Below are 23,057 nucleotides of genomic sequence, written 5' to 3'. Positions count from 1 at the left end.
CCAGACACCTGTCTGGGGATAACGAATTTTTATTATCCCCAGACAGGCGTCTGGGAATAATGACAGCCTTCCATCTTCTTGGAACAATCCACAGTTGTCCTGTGTAACGTCAGTTTCTTGTGATTTTATGCTTTTCGAAGGTAATTTACGTTCCAGTTTGGTTCCCTTTGGTATATTTGCGTAACAATGAAGAATTATATAGTCCTTTTGTTCTACTGTAAACCATTTTGTAACGAAGCCTTCCCTTCTCCCAACGGCCCAACGCCTTTCCCAGCCTTTATTCGATTTAGATTTAGACTTTATACACTTTATTGCGTATCTAAAGTTCTTGTTTATCTCGAGGATTGTGATGAATATGCGCTTCGAATCATTTGTATTCAACGATTTATTTCGTATAATTGTCCATTGCAAATCTCTTTAATCCTAGACGCAGTAGCAGGGTTGCCAGGTAGGATTATTTTATTTATTTTTGACGTCTTTGTTGGAGTTCTTGATTATTTTTGGATTATTTTGAATTTTGTCTGTAAGAATCAAGAAGTTTTCAAAAATACATTTTAAAAAGTGCAATAACAATAACACACTATTTATTACCACTACTCTTGTCGATGGCATTTCTATATTTCTATAGGTAATATTAGGATAATTAAGACATTTTTTTTCTTCTGAAATTTGGATTAATTGTGAATAATCTGGGTTATTTTTCGGTTTGGATTATTTATAAAATATTAATATTATATGGCAACCAAGTTTAGTAGCCCATCTCCTCCTAATATAAAAGTCTAACAAACTTCGACTTCATTTTTGGTCCTTTCTTAACCTCTCAGACTCAGGTCTCAGTGTCACTGTATTGTCACTCTTTAGTAGAGTTCTGACAAAATACTTATCAAATCTGAGACACACGAATTTGAAACTGAAAGTTAACTAATAATAATAATATTAGTAAATATGATAATAGTAGTAGTAGTAATAATAATAATAATAATAATAATAATAATAATAATAATAATAGTAATAGTGTAAGGAAAATTAAACAGAATAATAATAATTACTATTATAACAATGATAAAACACGGTAAAAGTAAGTGTATACTGATAAAAATGGTTACTAATTAATGAAAGAAAATAAAATGGTAATAAGAAGAAGAACAATTATCTAAACAAATCAGTAAAGAAGAATTAAGAAAGAAAGGAAACAATTTTTTAAAAAGTATGGCTACACCTCCAAATTAATTTCGTCAACCCAGCTTCGAAAGTCTTCCTCCACCCTAAGAACTGCTTCGTAGCCACCTTCAAGTTTAGTTACTGGACAGTGGAGGACGATGTGATTATCGCTGGTCTCTGGAGCTACCTGACATTTCCGGCAGGCATCACTGTTCCCAAGTTTCCATCTGCACATATTGATGCAGTTCTGCCATGTCCTGTTAAGAGATGATTTGAGGAAACCCAGTATTTCCTGGCGTTGTGGAATGCAAAAGAATTATCTTTCTTTGGCAAAAAAGCAAGTGAATGGTATGGTCCATATATTATGGAGTTAATGTATATTGATAGTATTACCTTGTATTGCAGTTCTCCCATGATTGATGGACTCAACGCCCTCTGTGTGATAAATTCGTTGTTTTTTTTTTTTGTTTTTTTTTTAAGCTAAAAAGAAACTTTATGTTTTTTTCTCAGACTGGTATGGAACCTATCAGCCACCTTCAAACACCGACAAATTTTGATGCCATCCCATCATCTTCCTCTTCTTCCTTTGCCACAGATTTTTCTGAAAAAATCCCATTTGTTGTTTATAAGTGTTCCAGCTACTCATACAGTTATTTACCAGAGTAAGTATTTCGCAGTCCAGCCATCTGGCCTTTTGGGGTTCTCTGAAGTCACAATTTAAAAAGATTATTTTATTTATTGTAACTGAGATGATAAACTTAAACCCATATCTCTAGTCGGCTATGTGGTCTAGTGGTATTACACTCGCTTTCAGATCGGAAGGTCCTGGGTTTGAGCCTCGTGCTCGACGCATTGTTGAGTCCTTGGAAAAGGCTCTTTACTCACATTCTCTCATCGTACTCAGGTGTAAAATGAGTACCTGGCTTTTAACAGCGTTGTCTTTGTCCGAAAAATTGTAATATCACCTAACAGGCGTTATGTCCCGTCCTACATGTTAAATGTTGCTGTTGACCAGGGACCCCTTGTAAAGCGCTTTGAGCATGTTTAGTAGATATTGCGCTATATAAAAGCTCAATTTTTAAAAAAAGCTTTTTTAGTCACGAGTCCCAGCATTTGCAGGTCCATTATTTTGGGGGACCACTATTTTTCCAAAGTTAGTTTTATTTATCTTAAACTTTTCTTTTCCTTTCCTCCCCTTTTATACAGATACTTTGTTCAATCGTTATCAACAATTTAAATTTCTGCATATTCTCTTATTCCCTATCTATCCACCTTAGAATAACTCATGACCAAGTTATCACCTGTTTTTCTCACTCTCTCCCTTTCACATACATATACAAACTCTCTCTCTCTCTCTCTTTCTCTCTCTCCTCTCTCTCTCCTCTCTCTCTCTCTCTCTCTCTCTCTTCTCTCTCTCTCTCTCTCTCTCTCTCTCTCTCTCTCTCTCTCTCTCTCCTCTCTCTCTCTCTCTCTCTCTCTCCTCTCTCTCTCTCTCTCTCCTCTCTTCTCTCTCTCTCTCTCTCTCTCTCTCTCTCTCCTCTCTCTCTCTCTCTCTCTCTCTCTCTCTCTCTCTCTCTCTCTCTCTCTCTCTCTCTCTCCTCTCTCTCTCTCTCTCTCTCTCTCTCTCTCTCCTCTCTCTCTCTCTCTCTCTCTCTCTCTCTCTCTCTCTCTCTCTCTCTCTCTCTCTCTCTCTCTCTCTCTCTCTCTCTCTCTCTCTCTCTCTCTCTCTCTCTTCTCTCTCTCTCCTCTCTCCTTCCTCTCTCTTCCTCTCTCTCTCCTCTCTCTCTCTCTCTCTCCATTTTAGGGTTTAGGAATTAGCAATAATCACAAATTTCAATCACCTGCTCAGTTATCCTATATCTATATTCTATTTTTCTTGTCTCTCTATCTCTTTCCATGTTGCTGTGATAATTCAAATGTGTGGGGTTTTTTTGTTTTGTTTTTTTTGTAGGGGGGGGGGGGGGGGGGGGGATTGTCATAATTTTTGCATGTTTTGTATGTCCCCCGAAGAAAGCTAAGGGTTTGTTTTGTATTGTTTCATACATGTGAGTCACATTGACTCTTTATATTTTTTTTTGACATTTTACTGGGTCACTTAGGCACCTTTTGTTTTTCATTTTTTCTGTGATAGGACTCTATGTCTTTAGAACATAGTCTTTTAACCTTCATGATGTTGAGAAATAATTTCAAATAACATTGCCAAGGACATATATCAAACCAACAACATTTTTGTTTTAATCTCTCCTTACCAGCTATTTTTAGAATTTTCCCCCGAAAATTCACACCCACCCTACACAAAAATAGACTTTTCTTACTCAAACAAAAAAGTAACAAGTGCATTCTACACAGAATGTTGTTCAGCAAAATAAGCTCTACAACACAGTGTTTAGTATTTATAGCTGTAACCAAAGCATTTCTTTAGATTTTATGATGTACAAGAGACATCAGAATGAGAAAATTGTCGGTTGCATCGTAACGAATGTGACGATTTTCCTATGGTTGCTAAGGAGAGGGTTAATACCTGGTTGAGTTTGATTAAAGAGACCAGCCACATGTAGCCTTTGGTCTATTATTACTATTGTGTCAATTTATTCTTTCAGGAACATCTATTATGACAGGCCAGGTGACCAGCTGTCCCGATGGTCTTCAGATTCTAATAACCCCCCTCAGGTCAGCATGATAGAAATGCAGTATCATTCAGTCAGTCATTCAACCTCTCAAAAGATCTTTGCTTGGTTAAACCTTAACTGTGTTTGTACATTTTTTAAAAAGTGCCTCAAATGGTCAAATAAGATATTATTATTATTATTATTACTATTATTATTATTATTATTATTATTATTATTATTATTATTATTATCATTACTACTAGTTGGAAACCCGTAATATTTGCGGAGAAAAAAGAGGCTATTGCGAACATGCACTTATATATGATTATAATACTATTGTGGAAATTAACATAGATCAACACAAATCTTTTGAGCCATCAACAATCAAAATCGTTCCAGTAATAAAGTCTGTAGGTGTTCGCATATGAATCATGCAACACATCTTCTCTGTAAATTTAACTTAAAACATTAATAAACATGGCCGATCATTAACCGCTAGTAGATTTTATAAATTATCATTTGGGTCAAAGGGTGATAAACTTTCTCTTAATTTAGAAAAGGTTTGCAACTTACTCATTTATCAATTTGTAAAAGAAAATTAGTTTTTGTAAGTTTTAGATTTCCAAGTAATTCTGTGTTTGTTGGCAAAACCTTAACATTGGCTGTTATGAACAATTTGACCCCCAACCCTATTTTTCTTTAGAATAGATTATTATTATAGTTCACTCTGGATAATCGCAACATTCGGTTAATCGCAACATTTCCCAAGAAATGGAATTAATTCTATATAAAAGTCGCTGTTTAATTGCACCAAACTTCGGTTAATCGCAACAAATTTTTAACCTCAAAAAGATGAAAATTCATGAAATCAATCAAACAAAATCTCATGATTAAATTTCATCATGGGTGAAATCATGACAGGTTGAAGAATCAAGGTGGGCGGGGTTTAATGCTACAGTAGTGTGTCACCACTCTAATAGAGACAAAATAGAGCTGGGCTTTTCAATACGGGTTCGTGCGCTCATCTATGTTGACAATTAGATATGAGGCAATTGGGCTGGGCATAGTCTAACAACAGGTAGAAAATGACTCTTGTAAGTAGAGACTGAGAAATGATATTCTTTGTTTTGGGATTGACAACTGTGCATTCTGACCAACAAGTTTGGTGAGAGCTTATTATCTCTCATCACGGCTAATCTCTTTGACTCTTACACTCTTACAAATGTTAAGAACAAAAGAGTGACTGTGAATCCACTCTGAATAAGATGTCAGGTTGCCCCAAAAGCTCCCTTTGCTTGTCAAAATCTATACAGGGCTGCCATATGGTTTTTGTTTCAATCAAATTGCTCAGTTTGTGGTGGACTAAGAACAAGGTTTATAACTACTAGTTTGAGTTTACCATATTTGTGTAAAATGTTGCAATAGTGTACAGGAAACCCAACTTCTGTTAATCACGACATTTTCGCTGATCCCAGGATGTTGCGATTATCCGGAGTGGACTGTATTATTACTACTATCATCATCATCATCATCATCATCATCATCTTTTATGCCTTTGCAGTTCTTGGTTCTTAAACTTGAAAAGCCAGCCATTGTAAAGTTTATTGTGTTTGGCAAATTTGAGAAAACGCATGTATGCAATCTCAAGAAGTTCAAAGTGTATGGAGGCTTGACAGAAGATCACATGATAGAAGTTCTTGATGGGTAAGTTGTAAAAGTGACCAGTCATGAGCTAACAAGATATTTTGAATGGAATTACGATCTTATTTCCATAAAAGATATTATTATGTGTTATATGTGCTTTCCAACAACATAAAAAAGGGATAAAGAGTACACAGTAGTAGATTGAAAATTAGATGACACTTAAAAGAATATGCAGTAAAAAGTAACAGATTGAAAAACAGATGACACTATACAAGAAATGTTTGAGCAGTCAGTCACTGAAAGCTTATGTAAAAATTGGAGATAAAGATAAAGGGAGTAAATCTGACTCATGATGAACAACACATTCATGATTTACACAGATTTACTCCCTTTATCTTTATCTCCATTTTATTGACTCATTTAGGCACCTCTATTTATTAGTTTATGTATAAATTGTACATCAATCCATCACAATAACATTCCATCATCATCATCATCATCATCATCATCATCATCATCATCATCATCATCATCATCATCATTAATAGTGGATATATACATCACTCTATAGTTCATATAACGGCAAAGTTGATTTTTTATATGCTTGAACTTGGTATAGCAAAAGGGTAGATGCTCTTCAACATATTTTGACATAATCAAGGATTTAACCAAATTATGTTCTCTTCTCAGAGGATTAAAGAATGACCACCAATCTGAGAAGTTCCTCCTTCGGCATGAAATTGATGGTCATCCTTTCCCGTGTCGTTTCATTAAAATAGGTACGTATGCTATGTTAAAAAGCAAAAACACAAAGAAGCCTTGAAAAAGCCCACTGTCTCACATTATTATTCTCTTATATTGAAATATAAAACAGTTGAAAGACGAAGTGAAAGTTTTTTTTAGAATTAAAGGAATTGTCCCATTTTTAAAATTTTTTTGTTATCATCCTCAAAATGAACTTAATCATTATTTTTGAGATAGGCGTTTGAGGGATTGCTTTTGCTTCTGAATTGTTTTATACTCATTCCCTAACACTCACATGCAAACAAACTTGTACACAAGCATAGATATACATGTATACCAGTAAGTATGAGCAAGTTGATTGTTTTTCACAACATCTATGGTGTTTTATTTTTATTTTGTTTAGAATGCCTGTCTTTCCTCCAACTCCCCTTCCCCTCCCCCCCCCCCCCTCCCCTCTTTCTCATTCTCATTACACACAGGGGGGGGGGGGGGGCAACCTGTCAGTAATTTAAAATTGCAATACATGATGCTTTTAAAATTTATTTTTTAATGGCCATCAACATAAATTCTTAGTTGATTGATGTGAAGTGGCTTTGCTCTTTCATGTACAGTCCACTCCAGATAATCAGCGGAAATGTAATTAAACGAAGTTGAGTTTCCTGTCCGCTATCACAACATTCTCCCCCTGAGTTTACACGGGCCTGGGACCGTCCATGGCTACTTATTTTACACCTGTGTATGGTGAAGGAAAGTGAGAAAAGAGTCTTTTCCTGGGACTTAACTATGCACCGCTCAGAGGAAGACTCGACACCCTGGACCTTCCAATCCGAAGGCGAATATCTTACCACATGGCCTCAACCTTTTGTGTTTAAAGTATTTCATCATCATCTTCATCATCTTTTATTCCTTTGCAGTTCTTGGTTCTTAAACTTATGCATGCCACGTCTGTAAACGAATTTCCATTTTTTTTGGATGAATGACATATATTATTATTATTATTATTATTATTATTATTATTATTATTATTATTATTATTATTATTATTATTATTGTTCACAGTGGTTTACCAGCGGATCACTTAGTTGAGATGCTAGGTCAAGAGGTCACTACTCTCCTTCTCTTTACCTGCGCTCTGGTATGGCACGTGCCTGCAGTCAGTGAAGCGAGTAGTCTAATTGGTCTGATAAATAATGGCATAGCCAAGTGACAATTATCTTAAATGTAAACCAATATCACTCATGTTATAGATTGAAATCCCCCTCACACAGTGGACTAAATATCATAGATATCATCAGTATATTTCTTTCTCAGGAAGACAGCAAAGTAGACTCACATTTTCACTACATTTATCATTTAAATCAAATATTTCTGGAATCCCTACAACAACAATCAGACGTTGCAGTTTATTATTATTCCCACTAGTACATAGTACAAACTGTCTACTTTCTGTTGCACTAATGTTAATTCAGTTCAACAAATATGTAACAAGTGTAGGGGTGGGGTATCAAATTTCACTGGGAATATCTAGCAGTCTATGAGATGTCCAGGCTATCGTGGGTGATGAATTTGGACCAGTTACACAATGTAAACAATGTCATAATCATTTCCTGGACTCCCACTGACCATGGAACACTCTACAACACCAATTCTACAGTTTTATCACTAAACGTTCCCACGAATATGGTATAGGAGTGAAGAAGTCATACTTATTGTAGTACAGGAATATATATATACACTCTGCAAGTAGCCCTACAATAATAGTTCTTAAATACACATCTGTTACTGATTTAAGAAATATGAAATGAATAGGTTTGTTTCATTCATGTCTCTGTTGATTGATGTGGGAAGGTTTTATTCACCGGCTGCACTACTTGTACAATGTGAATATTGTCTGAATGTCTCTTAATTCCAAGGAGGTGCCACTGTTATTTTCTCTATCTTGGCTATGTTTGAGTAACCCCCCCCCCCCTCCCGCCCTCTTCTTATTTTCCCCAGTCAAATTGCCTTTGTGGAATACTATCTGTACTAACTGTTGATGTTATATCGTTGTTGTCAGTGATATGAATTAGGTGTAGTGTGACTGTGACTGTGATGCATTTCTCTTAGCCTGTCTTTTACGTTTGTATGTGTGTATATATGCAGGATGTATGTGTGTATGTATGCATGTTTGTGTGTGTGTGTGTGTGTGTGTGTGTGTGTGTGTGTGTGAGAGAGAGAGAGAGATGCCTTTTTCTACCATATTCATTGCTTCTATTATCTACTACGCCACTGTGATGGTGTTGTTGTTTGGTGTAATGACGATGGTTTTGTTTCTATTTGTAATAGTGAAGTAAAACCTACACACACAATATATTGCTTTATATGTTCTTCAGGAGTGTGTTAAATTGTTTAATCAACTTATCTCCATATCTTTTAAATACAATACAAAATACAAATAAAGAGAACATATCAGATGTCCAGCCCATTACATTTATGACCATTAAAAACGTAGTTAAAATGTGTTGAATCAGAAAATGAATGTTTTACTTTGTGTAATAATATTAAGACTGGACAAAGCATTAATTAGTTTCGGAATCCAACGTCTGATTTTAAAGATTTTAATTTTTTATTGTCCGCAAAACAACAAAAATATTTTAAAATAGTAGGGATTTTAAATTGCTTAGAAAACCTATCAGAATAATCACAATAAAACGAAAAAAGAACCAACATAACAAGTGAAAGTATTACTGTCTGTTCCATAAGTTAATATTATTGTAATGTAAGTGGTCATCTAGATATGGTGTTATATTACATCACAAAAATGCAATACTTTGTGTCTTAACCCTAAAAAAGGGGAATCCCCGTCCAGGTAGCCAATTTTACAGCATGCAGCTGCTGTTGTCAATCACTTGCTGGGTTCCAGCAGTATAACTAAGTGATCCGATTTTATGAAGAAATAAACAGCAGTGTGTTATTGTTATTATTATTATTATTATTATTATTATTATTATTATTATTATTATTATTATTATTATTATTATTTTTATTATCATCATTATTTCATGAGCATAGTAAACAATGCAATGTTGAAGCGGGGAATTGATAAATTTTGTCAAATTAATTCTCTCTGAGCTCTTTCACTCTTGTTTTGTGATATGATTTAGTTATCCTTCTTTAGATTAGATAGTCATTGGTTCATAATCTTTTCATACTTCTCAGTGCCGTTACAAGCTTGGGGTCCCAGCTTTAATTTCAGCATATGGTATGTTGAGATCCTTGGCAACAACCGGTGGGAGGATGTCAAACCTTGTATGAATTGGTACAATACAGTGAGTGTTTTTTTTTTTTTTTTTTTGGTAAGATTCCCTTTATTCATCCCCAAGGGGAAATTTGTCTTTAGGGTCTATTGCAAGGGAAGACTGGAATAACCCAGGTGTCAGCCGCAGTGCAGCGTCACAAAGTGAGCTAGGGCGAGGTGACTTGCTCAAGGCCACACAGCGTGGTGGGTGATCGAACTCTGTACCTTTCAAGTACGAAGCAAAGACCTTACCTCGAAGCCACGCTATCCCATAAGTAAGTTGCTCTTCAGTTATGATTGTCTTTTTTTTTTCATTTTCTGGCTGAATTTTATCATTATGTTTTTTTCCTTGCTGCTTCATCTATCTGGTACATTCTTCTAAAATCTTTTGTGGTATCAATGTGTTTTCTGGAAGTTTTCACAATAGTGACCTCTATATGATTGAAGTGATTTCTTTAATTGTTAACTTCATTGATTGATATTTAAGCAGGATTTTTTACACTTTTGATGACCTTTTGTAACGTTACAATTACAGATGAATTTAATTAATGATATTTGATAAAATTCTTTTCATAAGGTCATAATAAGTCGAAGTCAAACATCTGATATATGGTCAAATTCAAGAATATAAAATAATACAGTCCATCCATCATTTCATAATCTTTTGATATATGGTCAAATTCAAGAATATAAAATAATACAGTCCATCCATCATTTCATAATCTTTTGATATTTGGTCAAATTCAAGAATATAAAATACGAGTAATACAGTCCATCCATCATTTCATAATCTTCTGATATTTGGTCAAATTCAAGAATATAAAATAATACAGTCCATCCATCATTTCATAATCTTTTGATATTTGGTCAAATTCAAGAATATAAAATAATACAGTCCATCCATCATTTCATAATCTTTTGATATTTGGTTCAAATTCAAGAATATAAAATAATACAGTCCATCCATAATTTCATAATCTATGTACTTTTTTATGGAGTCAACTACATTTCTTTGAATTTAGCTGAGATAATGTTCATGTAGTATTGAAACATTTTCTTTTACCATTTTAATCATTTAACAAGAAGCTTAGATCTTTGCAAGCAACAGGTAACCCAACTAGTTTAGAAAGTGAACCGTGCAAGTCATCTTTCCTTCTGTTTACAGTTTATAGTCATTTTTTTTTTCAGTGTGTCTGTAACTAGAAGGTAACACTTTGTAATAAATAAGTGCTTTCTTTTGACTCATTTTTTTGAAAGCAAGTGATACAATTGATAGGGGTAACACGGTATGTCTGTGGTATTCTCCATATCAATAATTGGAGAATTATTTTATTTATTTATTATTTTTAAAAAAATTAGGTTAGACTAAATTTGGACTAGGCCCATGAAGGTTTGAAATAGTAAACATGAAAGAAACATAAGCTTCATCAAGTCATGATCATATAGACCATGTCCACAGTTTTTGATGATTTGTTAAGCCAGATAAATTTTTGGGATAGAAGTGTTCAAATTATTGAGCTTTAACTGTATCTTGTTTTTGTAATTAATTAAAATTTTCTATACTTTCCTTTTTTATAAATTTGCTTTTCCAATAACTATTTGGGTTTGGGGTTTTTTTGGTTTGTTTTTTTGTACCATTTTATGTGTTGGGAATTATTCTTTTTACACATACCAGTATCGAGAAAGAGAGGCAATCAGGCTATGTTTGAAACATTTCCGACAGCGTTGCTACACAGAGGCTTATGAGGCATTGAGCAAGAAAACCAATATATCTCTGGAACATCCAATTTTAACACAACTTCATAATTTACTGGTGAGTAGAACAAGATACTGGCCATTAAGTTGAAATTTATGAGTCCAGTAAATTATCTGCCACTTTTACTGATGAATTATTTAGTTTATATAGATATTTTTGGATCTTATTTTAGCCAAGTTCAAATATGTGATTGACTGTCTCAATTCTTTTTTTTTTTTTGGTGTGTTGAGGTGAACCATGAGGTGAAAATTATTTCAAGTTCAAAATTATAAAATACTTGAGCTTTTATATAGCACATTATCCAATGAACATACTTAAGGCGTTTTACAAGGGTGCCTCGCCAACAGCAACACTTAACATGTAGGACGAGACATGATGTCTGTACCGTAAGGCGAAATTTCAATATTTTTTTTTTTTTTACGACAGAGACAACACTGTTAATGACCAGGTACTCATTTTACACCTGAGCACAGTGAGAGAGTTTGAGTAAAGAGCCTTATCTGAGTACTCAACTATGCGTCGCTCAGAGCGCAGCCCCAACCCAGGACCTTCTTATCCTAAGGCTAGTGTCATGCCATAAGACCACACATGGTTTAAAAGATTTATTTCGATCTATCTTAATTTTCACAGTAGTATGATAATTAAAATGAATAATGCCTGTGCATAACCTGCCTTTAATTAGCCACCATTATCCATATTTACAAAAACAGACAATGATTTTGAAAGGCAAGTGAATGTAAATTTGACAGAACTTTTTTGTTTTCAGGTGGTACATGGTGACTTCAAAGGTTGTGAAGTACTGATAGACCAGGCTAATAATGGTATGGATATCAATCATCGTCATCATCATCATCATCATCCTTTCAATCGACATCATTGACATTATTATGATAATGATGATATTATTTAGACCTGTAAATTCTCAGTCAATTAACGGAAATCAATCAATTCGTCAAATTCAAATATTTTTTAAAAAGGAAAGAAAGAAAGACGTAAAGTAATTTGGAATGTTTCACAGCGCTACGCTTAGTTCATGGGCCGTTTATATTAACGATAGATATATAGCCAAGGCTAAGCGACACTTTTTAAAATTGCCGTGTCTGAACACACCCCAGTGTAGTTTCACACAGCCTTCGTGAAATTATTTTTTCACTTTCCAAACCTGTCATGATCCCTTGGTAGCCAATTTTAACTGAGCCGCTGAGCGACAAATTTCACTGTTTCGTCTAAGCCAAAATTGACCACATTTACCTGGAGGGAAGTAAAAGTATGAAAAAAGTAAAATGCGAAAGCCGGAAGTGCGTCATGTCGACACCTACAAATCGAAAGTTATTGATTGCTACAGTACATCTCGATTGCCTCACATTGTAAACAAACTGGTTAACCGTTTCTAGTTTCTTCACTGATTGGGTACCTAATTATAAGGAACAACGGTAAGTAGCCTAATTAATTCCAGCGCAAATTATTGCCATTGTTTTGCTCAAGCGAGCTTGCTGTTTTCCTCTCATTTCGATTCTTTGAATTTTTCCGCTACGACGAATTACAAAGAGTTTCAGTCAATTTTTATAGAGCTCATTTACAGGTCTATATTATATTAGTGATATCACCATAAATAGAGAGATGTTGATTTGCTCTTGTCGTGAAAGTATAAACTTTTAATTTTAATTTAATTATCTTACAGAGGGTATATTTGAACAGTATGTCAGCAGACAAGAATACAAGCCAGAGTGGACGCCCATAGAACCGGTTGGATCCAAAAGTAAGTTTCTGTAATTTGTGCTTGTTCATTTTATTATTTTTAATTAATTGTTTGTTTTTCTCTGTGTGTGTGTGGGGGGGGGGGGGGGGGGGGTGGTGAAGGGTTGGCTTGCTTTGTTGTTGTTGTTGTTATTATTTTTTGTTTGTTTTATTTTTTGTTTTTGTATTTTAGTTTTGTATGTTGTCTGTTACATTGTTTTTGTTTTGTTATTTATTATTTTATTTTTACTTCCTTTGTACCTGTTAGGTGGTCTTTACATCGCTATAAAATAATTGCTTGATATATACTTTTATAAGTTTAATTTCATATAGTTTTCTTTTCCCCTCTGACTTAAATCTTATTATGTATGTCTCGTGTGAAATAGCGGGGATTTAGTTTTGGTGTTTTCGTTTTTATTGTTATCTTTTGTTATTTTATGAAATCACCCCCCCCCCCCCCACTTATTTCCCTTTTTGTCCATCGCCCTTCCCCCCCTCCCCCCCCCCCCCCAATATTATCAATTATTATTAATCTTTTGCTTTAAGAGCCTTATCGTGAAGACAAAGTTTATCATTCTTTTCATGTTATGAAAAGGAATCTGACAATTGCTTTCTATCCTTTGGCTTGTATGAGGTGAAGTTCGCCGGAAATCGGCATGGCAGGATTTTTTTGAAAGAGGTCTCGCGTTTTTTTCTGCGAATTCAATGAAAAACGGTTTATTAACGCATTCTGTTTTTTCTCTTTGGTAGTTGCAGATTTTTTTTTGAGATGCCTTTGCAGGATTAATATCATTGAGTAACTTTCACCCATGCTTGTATGAGAAGTAATTTCCACCAAATCAGTATTCAATTACTCATAAATCTCAGATAAACTTATATGCTGTGATGAAAATTAAAGTTTTCACATTTGATGCATTGGCATTAGGTGAATTCTAGGTGAAATTATGATATTGCAAAGAGATTTCAGGGGGGGGGGGGGAATGACACAGAGATTATAGAAAAATTATTTTTCATTGATTTTGATTTCTTTACAAATTAAATCTCTTTGGTTTTCAATGGTCATGGTTTGTGTATGGGCATCGTCTTTCAACAGAACACGGGTTAGAAGTCAGGCCAGGTATGCGTGGGGGTCATCAGATGTGTGTCGATGTTTTGACGGAGACCATATACATGTTTGGAGGATGGGATGGCAATCATGATCTGGCTGACTTCTGGTCCTATCACTTCCCCTCTGGGACCTGGACATGTAAATCACAAGACACCGAGACACAGAGATTATAGAAATTAATTTTTCATTTGATTTGTTTCTTACAATATCAAATCTCTTTGGTTTTCAATGTCATGGTTTGTGTATGGGCATCGTCTTTCAAAGAACGGGTTAGAGTCAGGCCAGGTATGCGTGGGGGTCATCAGATGTGTGTCGATGTTTTGACGGAGACCATATACATGTTTGGAGGATGGGATGGCAATCACGATCTGGCTGACTTCTGGTCCTATCACCTCCCCTCTGGGACCTGGACATGTATATCACAAGACACCGAGGCAGACGTGAGTTGGAATTGTGTTATGGTTATTGTGGTATATACCAATACCAAAGTACTTAGTACTTGATTACTCAATCAAGATTTATGCCCGTTCTTAATAATCTTCATAATCTTAATACATCACAGTTATAAAGGAGACACTTTGCAATTAGTGTAATTATTTATTTATGTATATAATTCTTCCTTTGTTATTTCATTTATATGTTGTTGTTTTTGTTTTTTTGTTTATTAATTTATTCGACTTGTGAATTTTGCTGAAAATTTTGTTCTGCGTTATATTATTTATGACAGTAATTTTAATGATTATATTTCACTCATCCTGGAAAGGACCTTTTTTGAAGAGCCATAAAAGTAAAAATCAATCGGCGTTAAGGTCGGGATGAGATAGATCTTATTTAGTATATGAAGCTTTAATGCATGATTTAAGTCTAAATACCAAAGACATAGAGGAGATAGCTATCGGCTGGTTTGTTATTTTTAAAATATATTTCTGCTCAACCCTATTTGATTGATTTACTCAGGGTGGCCCGTCAGCTCGTTCTTGTCACAAGATGGCCTTTGATTATGAACGCAAACAGATTTTCACATTGGGAAGATATCTAGATGCATCAGTGAGGAAAGGTGACAGATTAAAGGTAAGGGCAGAGAAGAGGTATGGCAAAATGAATTTTTAAATGATAACACTTTATTATCTCTTTCTTTTTCTTCAGTCTCTCTCTCTCTCTCTCTCTCTCTCTCTCTCTCTCTCTCTCTCTCTCTCTCTCTCTCTCTCTCTCTCTCTCTCTCTCTCTCTCTCTCTCTCTCTCTCTCTCTCACTCTCTCTTCTCTCTCTCTCTCTCTCTCTCTCTCTCTCTCTCTCTCTCTCTCTCTCTCTCTCTCTCTTCTCTCTCTTCTCTCTCTCTCTCTCTCTCTCTCTCTCTCTCTCAAAACTATATTAAGACCAAAATTATTGTTTTAGGATATAAGTATATATATTATATATATATTTAATATATATATATATATATTATATATATATATATATATATATATATATATATATATATATATATATATATATATATATATATATATATATATTATTATATATTATGTATCTGATTAATTTTGTTTGTCTCGTGTCTTTTCTTCTCCCTCTCCTCCCCCTCCCCTCTCTCTCTCTCTCTCTCTGAAGTGTGATTTCTACATGTATGATATTGAGAGCCAACACTGGACATTCATCACAGAAGACACAGCAGCTATGGGAGGTCCCAGATTGATATTTGACCACCAGATGGTTATTGACATCAAGTACCAGACGATTTACGTGTTCGGAGGCAGAGTGCTTGTAAAGTAAGTCGGTGCCTGATGAGTCACTTCTTTATTTTCTGTCTCTGCATAATCAATACTGATTTCACTTAACTCACTCAATCCTAGAGAATTTTGCTACTTTTCAAAATTGGAAAAAATGTATTAAAAATGATCATGTGCATTGATAGTTTTATTCAACTACCATCATGTAAAAACTAAAAACATTAGTTTTGATACTACGCCTATAATTTGTCTCAGAAAAAATGTAATAAATAGGCATGGGGTAAAAGTAAACCCGGGATACTACGGACATAGTCGGTGTTAGGGTTGAGTGAGTTAAGGCCCTTCCACTGAATAATCGACAGACTTTACCGCCCGGGCTGCTTTCCCGTGGTTCTTTTGCACGTTTCAAGATCTTGAATTGATTTTATCTGTTGGCCAACAAGTTCCGAGGTCACGTCTTAGTTTTGTATATTGATGTTCGTGGTCAACCGCTTTGCTTTTTTGTTCTTGTGATTGAAGGAGTGAACATCACTTTGTTGCTCATTCAATACAGACCTGCTAATTACTGGGGTGTTTTTGGGGTATTTTTTTAATGTACACTTACGAATTTTTGGCTTCTCTGTTGGAACTTCACCGCATCTTCAATCAGTAAAACTTGAAAAATAAAATGACTTGCCAGAGCACACATTTGTAGGACTGTGTTATTTAATCGTGCTGAAAATAAGTTGATATTTTATATGAATGCTCAGAACTCTCATTTTCTTTTTCACTCACTTTCTGCTTGAAATGTCTGTACATTATCTTAAACCTTTTAATATTAAAAAGTGTATGTTTTTTAGATAAAATAGGTCGAATGCTTTTATAAAGCGTCTAAATGACTTTGTCAAAGCATTTTCATAATGCAAGCTAGCCCACTTTTCTATAATACCAACCACAGAGACCACTTGTTTTTTTTCTTGAGAACAACGAATTTTTAAGATTTCCAATGGCTAACAATAAATATCAGGAGAAAGTGACCAGAAATTATAATTGACAAGGCTATAAAGATAATGATTTTTTAAAAGAGAAGAGACATAAGATTTGCTATGAAAAGCTTCAGAATTTTGTATCTCTATTATATTTTGAGCCATCAATCCTTTTTCATTCCCATTAGTTTTACATGAAATTAAAAGTTGTAAAACTAGTTATTCCTGAAGTGTGCATCTCAAAGAACATTCTGCTATATGTGCTATTAAACCCAACATCCCAATCACTTTGGAGCCGATTTCTGTGTAATGGTGCTGTTCAAATTAAGTGGCTTGCACTGCATTATGTACTTCCATAGTAAATAGATTTAAGGATAATGTAATCATCTTATTCATTAAAAGTCTCATTGTTCAATTGTAAGCAAGAATTTTGATATGATAAGTTTTTTCACATTATATGCAGATTCTTTTCCTTGATGTACATTTTTGTTTTGCTTCCAGTCCATGTGATACCGAAGGTGATCGTCCTCCTGAGCACATCTTTAGTGGTCTTTATTCTTTCCATATCCCCTCCAACTCTTGGACATTACTGCAAGAGGATTCACAAGCTCTCAGATCTCGTATTGGCCACTCCATGCTTTTTCATCCAGTGAGTGAATTCAGTCTAATACGACCAATAAGAGTCGTTGTATTTATTTATTGTATTCAATTTTATTTTTTATTTTTGGTTTAATTCAGCAGAAATCAGTACATCATATTTATTTTGTTTTTTTAAGCCTATGAATATTGTTGAATATTATATTTTTTTTTTTTGATGAGTGAAAATATTTAGGCTTGATAGCGTTTAAAGGTAATGGTACAATTAATTTCACAACTTCCAAGAGTACGTATGTCTTTTGATATAAGTTCAACTACCTTTTGTTTTAATTCAGAACTTTAGTTCATTTTGTATTAGTAGAATTTCATTGAGAGAACAGCTGGGATCATGAAAAAGTGGGGGCTGGCTGAGACTATCTTGTGTACATGTGGATGCCTGGAGCAGACGATGGAGCACATCCTTTGAGAATGCCCAGCTGCTGCACTGACCATGACCTAAGAGTCTGGTCCACAGATGCTGTGGAGTGGGTTCGGTGTTGGAGCGACAAACTATGATGATGATAATGATAATTTCAAGTTTTAATTCAAACACCTCCTTCCATTATGTGGCATGCCCAGTTTTGAGAGACGTGAATTAAATACGTTCATGAATGCACAAGAGCAGAGAAAAGGCTGTAAAAGCCTACAAAAATCTGGACTTATATCATATCATATCATATATGATAATTTCATTGTTTTCCAGGTAAAACGTGAATTGTACATTTTTGCTGGTCAGCGATCCAAAGAGTATCTCAATGACTTTTTGGCATATCAGGTGGACACCAAGACCATCAGACATGTGACACAGGCCACGGGGAAGGATGGGTACCAAGCAGGTCTGGCTCTTATCATCACCATCATTGTCATCATCATCCTCATCGTTATCATTATCAGTATCATCGTCGTCATCATCATCATCATCATCATCATTATTATTATTATTATTATTATTATTATTATTATTATTATTATTATTATTATTATTATTATTATTATTATTATTATTATTATTACTATTATTATCATTATTATTATTATTATTATTATTATTATTATTATTATTATTATTATTATTATTATTATTTTATTATTATTATTATTATTATTATTATTATTATTATTATTATTATTATTAGTAATATTATTAATTCATCATTTTAATTACGATCATTGTTGAATAAGGATTTTGATTTTTCAGCATGTTCTTCAACACTTTGACAATGAATATTTTGTTTTGGGTTTATTTGTTTAGTTTAAAATGGTTTTCTGTGTTCAATTTTTCAACCAGGCTTTACACAAAGAGCAACATTAGATCCCGAGTTGAATGAAATTCACGTGTTTTCGGTAAGTCTCTTCATAACAGAAAATTACAATTGAATTATTAAGGGGACATAACTCTTAAGGATGTAACAAAGTTTAATTCTGATTGAGATAAATTCCGTTTTGTTACAAAGAACATTATAAAAGTACTTCATGAAAAACAGTGGACAGAAGTTGTGAATTCTATATCAAGAAAGAAATAGAATATTTTTTTATTTTTTTTATGTGATGAGTGAAAATATTTAGGCTTGATACGTTTAAAGGTAATGCTTAAGGGTTTACCTCATATTTTTTCTCTCTTTTTTTAGGGATTAAGCAGAGACAAAGATAAGAAGGAGAACATGAAAAATTCATTTTGGGTCTATAACATACACAAAGACAGATGGTAAGTATTATTTTTTTTTCTTTGTAATACTTTTTTTGTAAATTTTAATGCCTCAATCTGATGTTGATATGTCTGGTTGAAGGAGGTGCGGTGAAGTAAAAAGTTAAATTAAAATAATCAAGAATACGTGGGTTTTTTTTTTTCAGTTGAATGAACTTTATTATTTTTCTTCATCAATGCATATAAATTTAGTCCAAGTATCACAGCCAATAGTTCAGTACTTTTAGATGCTGGGTCACTTGTATTTTGAAAATTGTGAATGGGCTGGTTTATTCATTTCATACTTACACCATTACTTCAAGATATAATCTTCCCCCCCCCCCCCAAAAAAAAAAATTAAAAAAAATAAAATTAAACAAACCCAAACCCCCCCCCCCCCCCCCCCCCCCCCCCCCCCCCCCTCCCGCCCTCTAACTTTATGACACTTCAAAACACATGTTTATTCGATATAGTGTTATATGGCACATTCGTCTGTTGTTATTACATAATACAGTTTCCAAATGTTGTTGCAGGTCATGTATCTATCGCAGTGAGAGTTCCAGTCAACAATCCACTGGAATCAAGGTGCAGCACACAGAGCCCATGCCTAGATTTGCACATCAACTAGTTTACGATCATGTGCATAAGGTATGAGATATCCAAAACATTATGTTTAATATAATTATACTGAGGGACAATACTGTGCAACAAAAGCTCAAATTGCTGTAGATATTATTAAGATATCCCAGTCAAATAGAGAGAAAAATAGTTCCCAGCTCATTTAAAAAAAAAAAATTGTTGTAACATGAATCGGTTATTTTTACAAGTACATCTGAAATAATTTATTAAATGAACTCCAGCAAAATACTAGCGAATATATGTGAAGTTTTTAAGATTATAATGCCGTTTCATTGATCCCAAATCATTGGGCGTTTATATACTATCTTTGGAAAAAGCTGGAAAGAACTGTTTAATTTTGTGCTCAAGATGAATGTCAGTCGTGTCATATATGATGACAAAATATATAATAATGTGAAAATCGAATGTAAGCTTCAATTTAATTACAAAAACAGATCAAATGAACATTTCGGGTTTCCCCATTATCAACAAAACAGGATGAATGAAACACCACAGATGAATGAGATAATGTGGTAATGGTAACTTATTATAATAATAATATATACACTTTCTGTTTTTAGACCCATTACCTGTTTGGTGGAAATCCTGGAAAAGACTCAATGCCCAAGACTCGATTGGATGATTTCTGGTCCTTAAAGGTAAGTCTGTATTGGTCTACTATTTCATTTTATTCTCACTATTATTATTATTGTTATTATTATTATTATTATTATTATTATTATTATTATTATTATTATTATTATTATTATTTATTATTATATTATTAAGTTATAATGTATTATTATTTTATGATTATTACTATTATTACAGTTAATAAAATGTATTATTATTATTATTGTTATTATTACTATTATTATTATTATTATTATTATTATTATTATTATTATTATTATTATTATTATTATTATTACTTTTATTATTATTATTTTTTAAATGAATATTCACACAAATCATATGATAAACAAAGATTGTATTTGATAACTCAAAGAAAGGATGAAATTACAGCACTCTTGAACCGGTCCTAAACAAGTTTTAATCAACAAATCATGTTCTCTTTAGATATATAGTATGGCAATTGGATTCAATAGTCTGATGTCACGTCACCCAGCAATGGCGGCCATCGTGGTTCTAAACAAAGAAAATCTGTACTTTTTATTCTTCATGCTGGCTCGAACTTTTCATATGTCTTGTGATCAGAATATGTAAAAGTCAAAACATGATCAGATTTATAATGTTTTTTTTTTCCTCTGGATTCGCTTTTATGCTCGTCGGAGAAATATTTCATAAGGGCGTCCACCATTGTTCCGATAGTTTAGAGCCAGTTACTAAGTTACCATGCTTCATTACGAGGGAAGTGACGTTACGACTGATTAAGCGTATTACCAGTTTTTAATTCCAGATTTTACTCTAATTATATTTGTAGCAGGTAAGATTCAGTCAACACCATCTTGAAAGAATTCCACTGTTTTCTAATTGACATCTGTACTATTGTAATATAAAGCTGATCTTTAGTATGGTCCACTGCACATATGATTGATGAACTGCTCATGGCCATTAAAAGATAGAAATCTGTTCTAGACATGATAGCAGAAATTTATTACAATAAAAAATGGGCATGGTGGATCATCATAATCATACTCATCATCATCATCATTACATATAGCCCTCATCATCATAAAAAAAAGAGCTTTTATATAGCGCAATATCCACTAAATGTGCTCAAAGCGCTTTGCAAGGGGTCCCTGGTCAACAGCAACTTTTAACATGTAGAACGAGACATGACGCCTGTGAGGCGATATTACAATTTTTCGGACAAAGACAATGCTGTTAACGGCCAGGTACTCATTTTACACCTGAGTATGGTGAGAGAGTGTGAGTAAGGAGCCTTTTCCAAGGACTCAACTATGCACCGAGCACGAGGCTCGAACCCAGGACCTTCTGATCCGAAAGCGAGTGTCATACCACTAGACCACATCACAGCACATCATCATGATATTTTATATGTCTCTCATTAATGAAACAACGATCTCAACTATATTACAACTATTTCTCTGTTTACAGTTGTCAAGACCTTCATGTGAAAATCTCCTCCGTCAGTGCCGTTACCTCATCCGAAAACATCACTTTATAGAGATGAGTAGTACCAATCCCAGGAAAGCCTTGTCTTACTTACAGACGGAACTGGCCGAAACTGTCAATCATGATGACTTCGAACAAACCAAAGAGGTAAAAAGAGAAATAATCATTTGGCTTAATTCTTCTTTTAGATATAAAAATGTGCAGCGATGTGGTCTAGTGGTATGACACTCGCTTTCGGATCGGAAGGTCCTGAGTTCGAGCCTCGCTCGGCACATAGTTGAGTCCTTGGAGATGGTTCTTAAAAAACTCACATTCTCTCACCGTACTCAAGTGTAAAATGAGTACCTGGCCGTTAACAGTGTTGTCTCTGTCCGGAAAAATTGTAACATTGCCTGTAAAATGTTGTTGTTGGCCAGGGACCCCTTGTAAAGCGCTTTGAGCACATTTAGTGGATATTGCGCTGTATAAAAAAAAGCTCCAAAAAAAATGATAATTCTTTTATCACTTAGAAAAAAAACAAAGGGTAGCCCTTTATACATTAGACACTGCTTAATTCATCTCCAGGGGACATAACTCAAAAATCGACCAATTTGAAAAACAATTAATCACTTAATCTGACTATTTGGTACCCCCCTTTTCACACACACACACAAAAAAAAAAGGAGAAAAGAAAATTTAAGGCAGTATGTGTCGGCACTGTTCCATTCATTGGTTTTATCCTTTTTAGAATATTTGGTTTTATTGTTTTGTTGGGGGTTTTTTTCGTCTACATCCTGATCTCCCTTCCCCCATCTACACACCAACACCCTATCTCCTCTCTACAACCCATTTGAACCTATAAGAGTCGTTGATTGCTAACATGTAAATGTATGAAAACTAGCGCATTCTTTCTTGCTTCCATTACTCGGAAAATAAATATTACTTGACTTGACACGTTTTCTATTTGCTTGCTTCATCTTCCCCTTTCCCCTCACTAGTTTCAGCTATTGACATCATCACTATTCCCAACGGCCAAGACGGAAGAAGAAGAAGCAGCGGAGCAGATGGAACCACTATCCAGCAGTAGCCACTTCTTCAAGTCTCGGACACAGCTGTTCGATCAACTAGTTGACTTTTTCCCAGAGTCAATGACACAACCCAAAGAAAACCTGGTGGACCTCGTGCCATTATTATATTGACTCATTGTGAATTTTAAAAAATAAATTTGACCTGTATAATGTTTCGAGTCAAAGATATATTTCTTACTGAACTTTTTTTTTTTTTTACAGGGCAGAATTTGAAGTTTAAGT

General features: G+C 34.2%; 1 protein-coding gene across 1 annotated transcript; it reads left to right on the top strand.

Annotated features, from left to right (window-relative positions):
• Positions 1–53: 53 nt before the first annotated feature.
• On the top strand, positions 54–22,999 carry LOC144974654 (muskelin-like). The gene is made up of 21 exons (XM_078917737.1): positions 54–140; positions 1,672–1,823; positions 3,762–3,831; positions 5,332–5,474; positions 6,105–6,193; positions 9,357–9,466; positions 11,111–11,248; positions 11,958–12,012; positions 12,873–12,950; positions 14,022–14,045; positions 14,322–14,476; positions 14,994–15,107; positions 15,647–15,804; positions 17,232–17,379; positions 18,070–18,202; positions 18,655–18,710; positions 18,995–19,071; positions 19,584–19,698; positions 20,250–20,327; positions 21,751–21,915; positions 22,746–22,999. Exons 2-21 carry the CDS (start codon positions 1,678–1,680, stop codon positions 22,944–22,946), a joined length of 2,253 nt encoding a protein of 750 aa, XP_078773863.1. The 5' UTR covers positions 54–140; positions 1,672–1,677; the 3' UTR covers positions 22,947–22,999.
• The last annotated feature ends 58 nt before the right edge of the window (positions 23,000–23,057 follow it).

The sequence above is a fragment of the Berghia stephanieae genome, chromosome 6 (genome assembly GCF_034508935.2).
Source record: "Berghia stephanieae isolate SIO BIC M18660-M18661 chromosome 6, UCSD_Bste_1.3, whole genome shotgun sequence".
In the NCBI taxonomy this organism is placed as follows: Eukaryota; Metazoa; Mollusca; class Gastropoda; order Nudibranchia; family Aeolidiidae; genus Berghia; species Berghia stephanieae.
The sequence above is the reverse complement of the archived record's forward strand: the minus strand, read 5'-3'. Positions and strand labels throughout refer to the sequence as shown.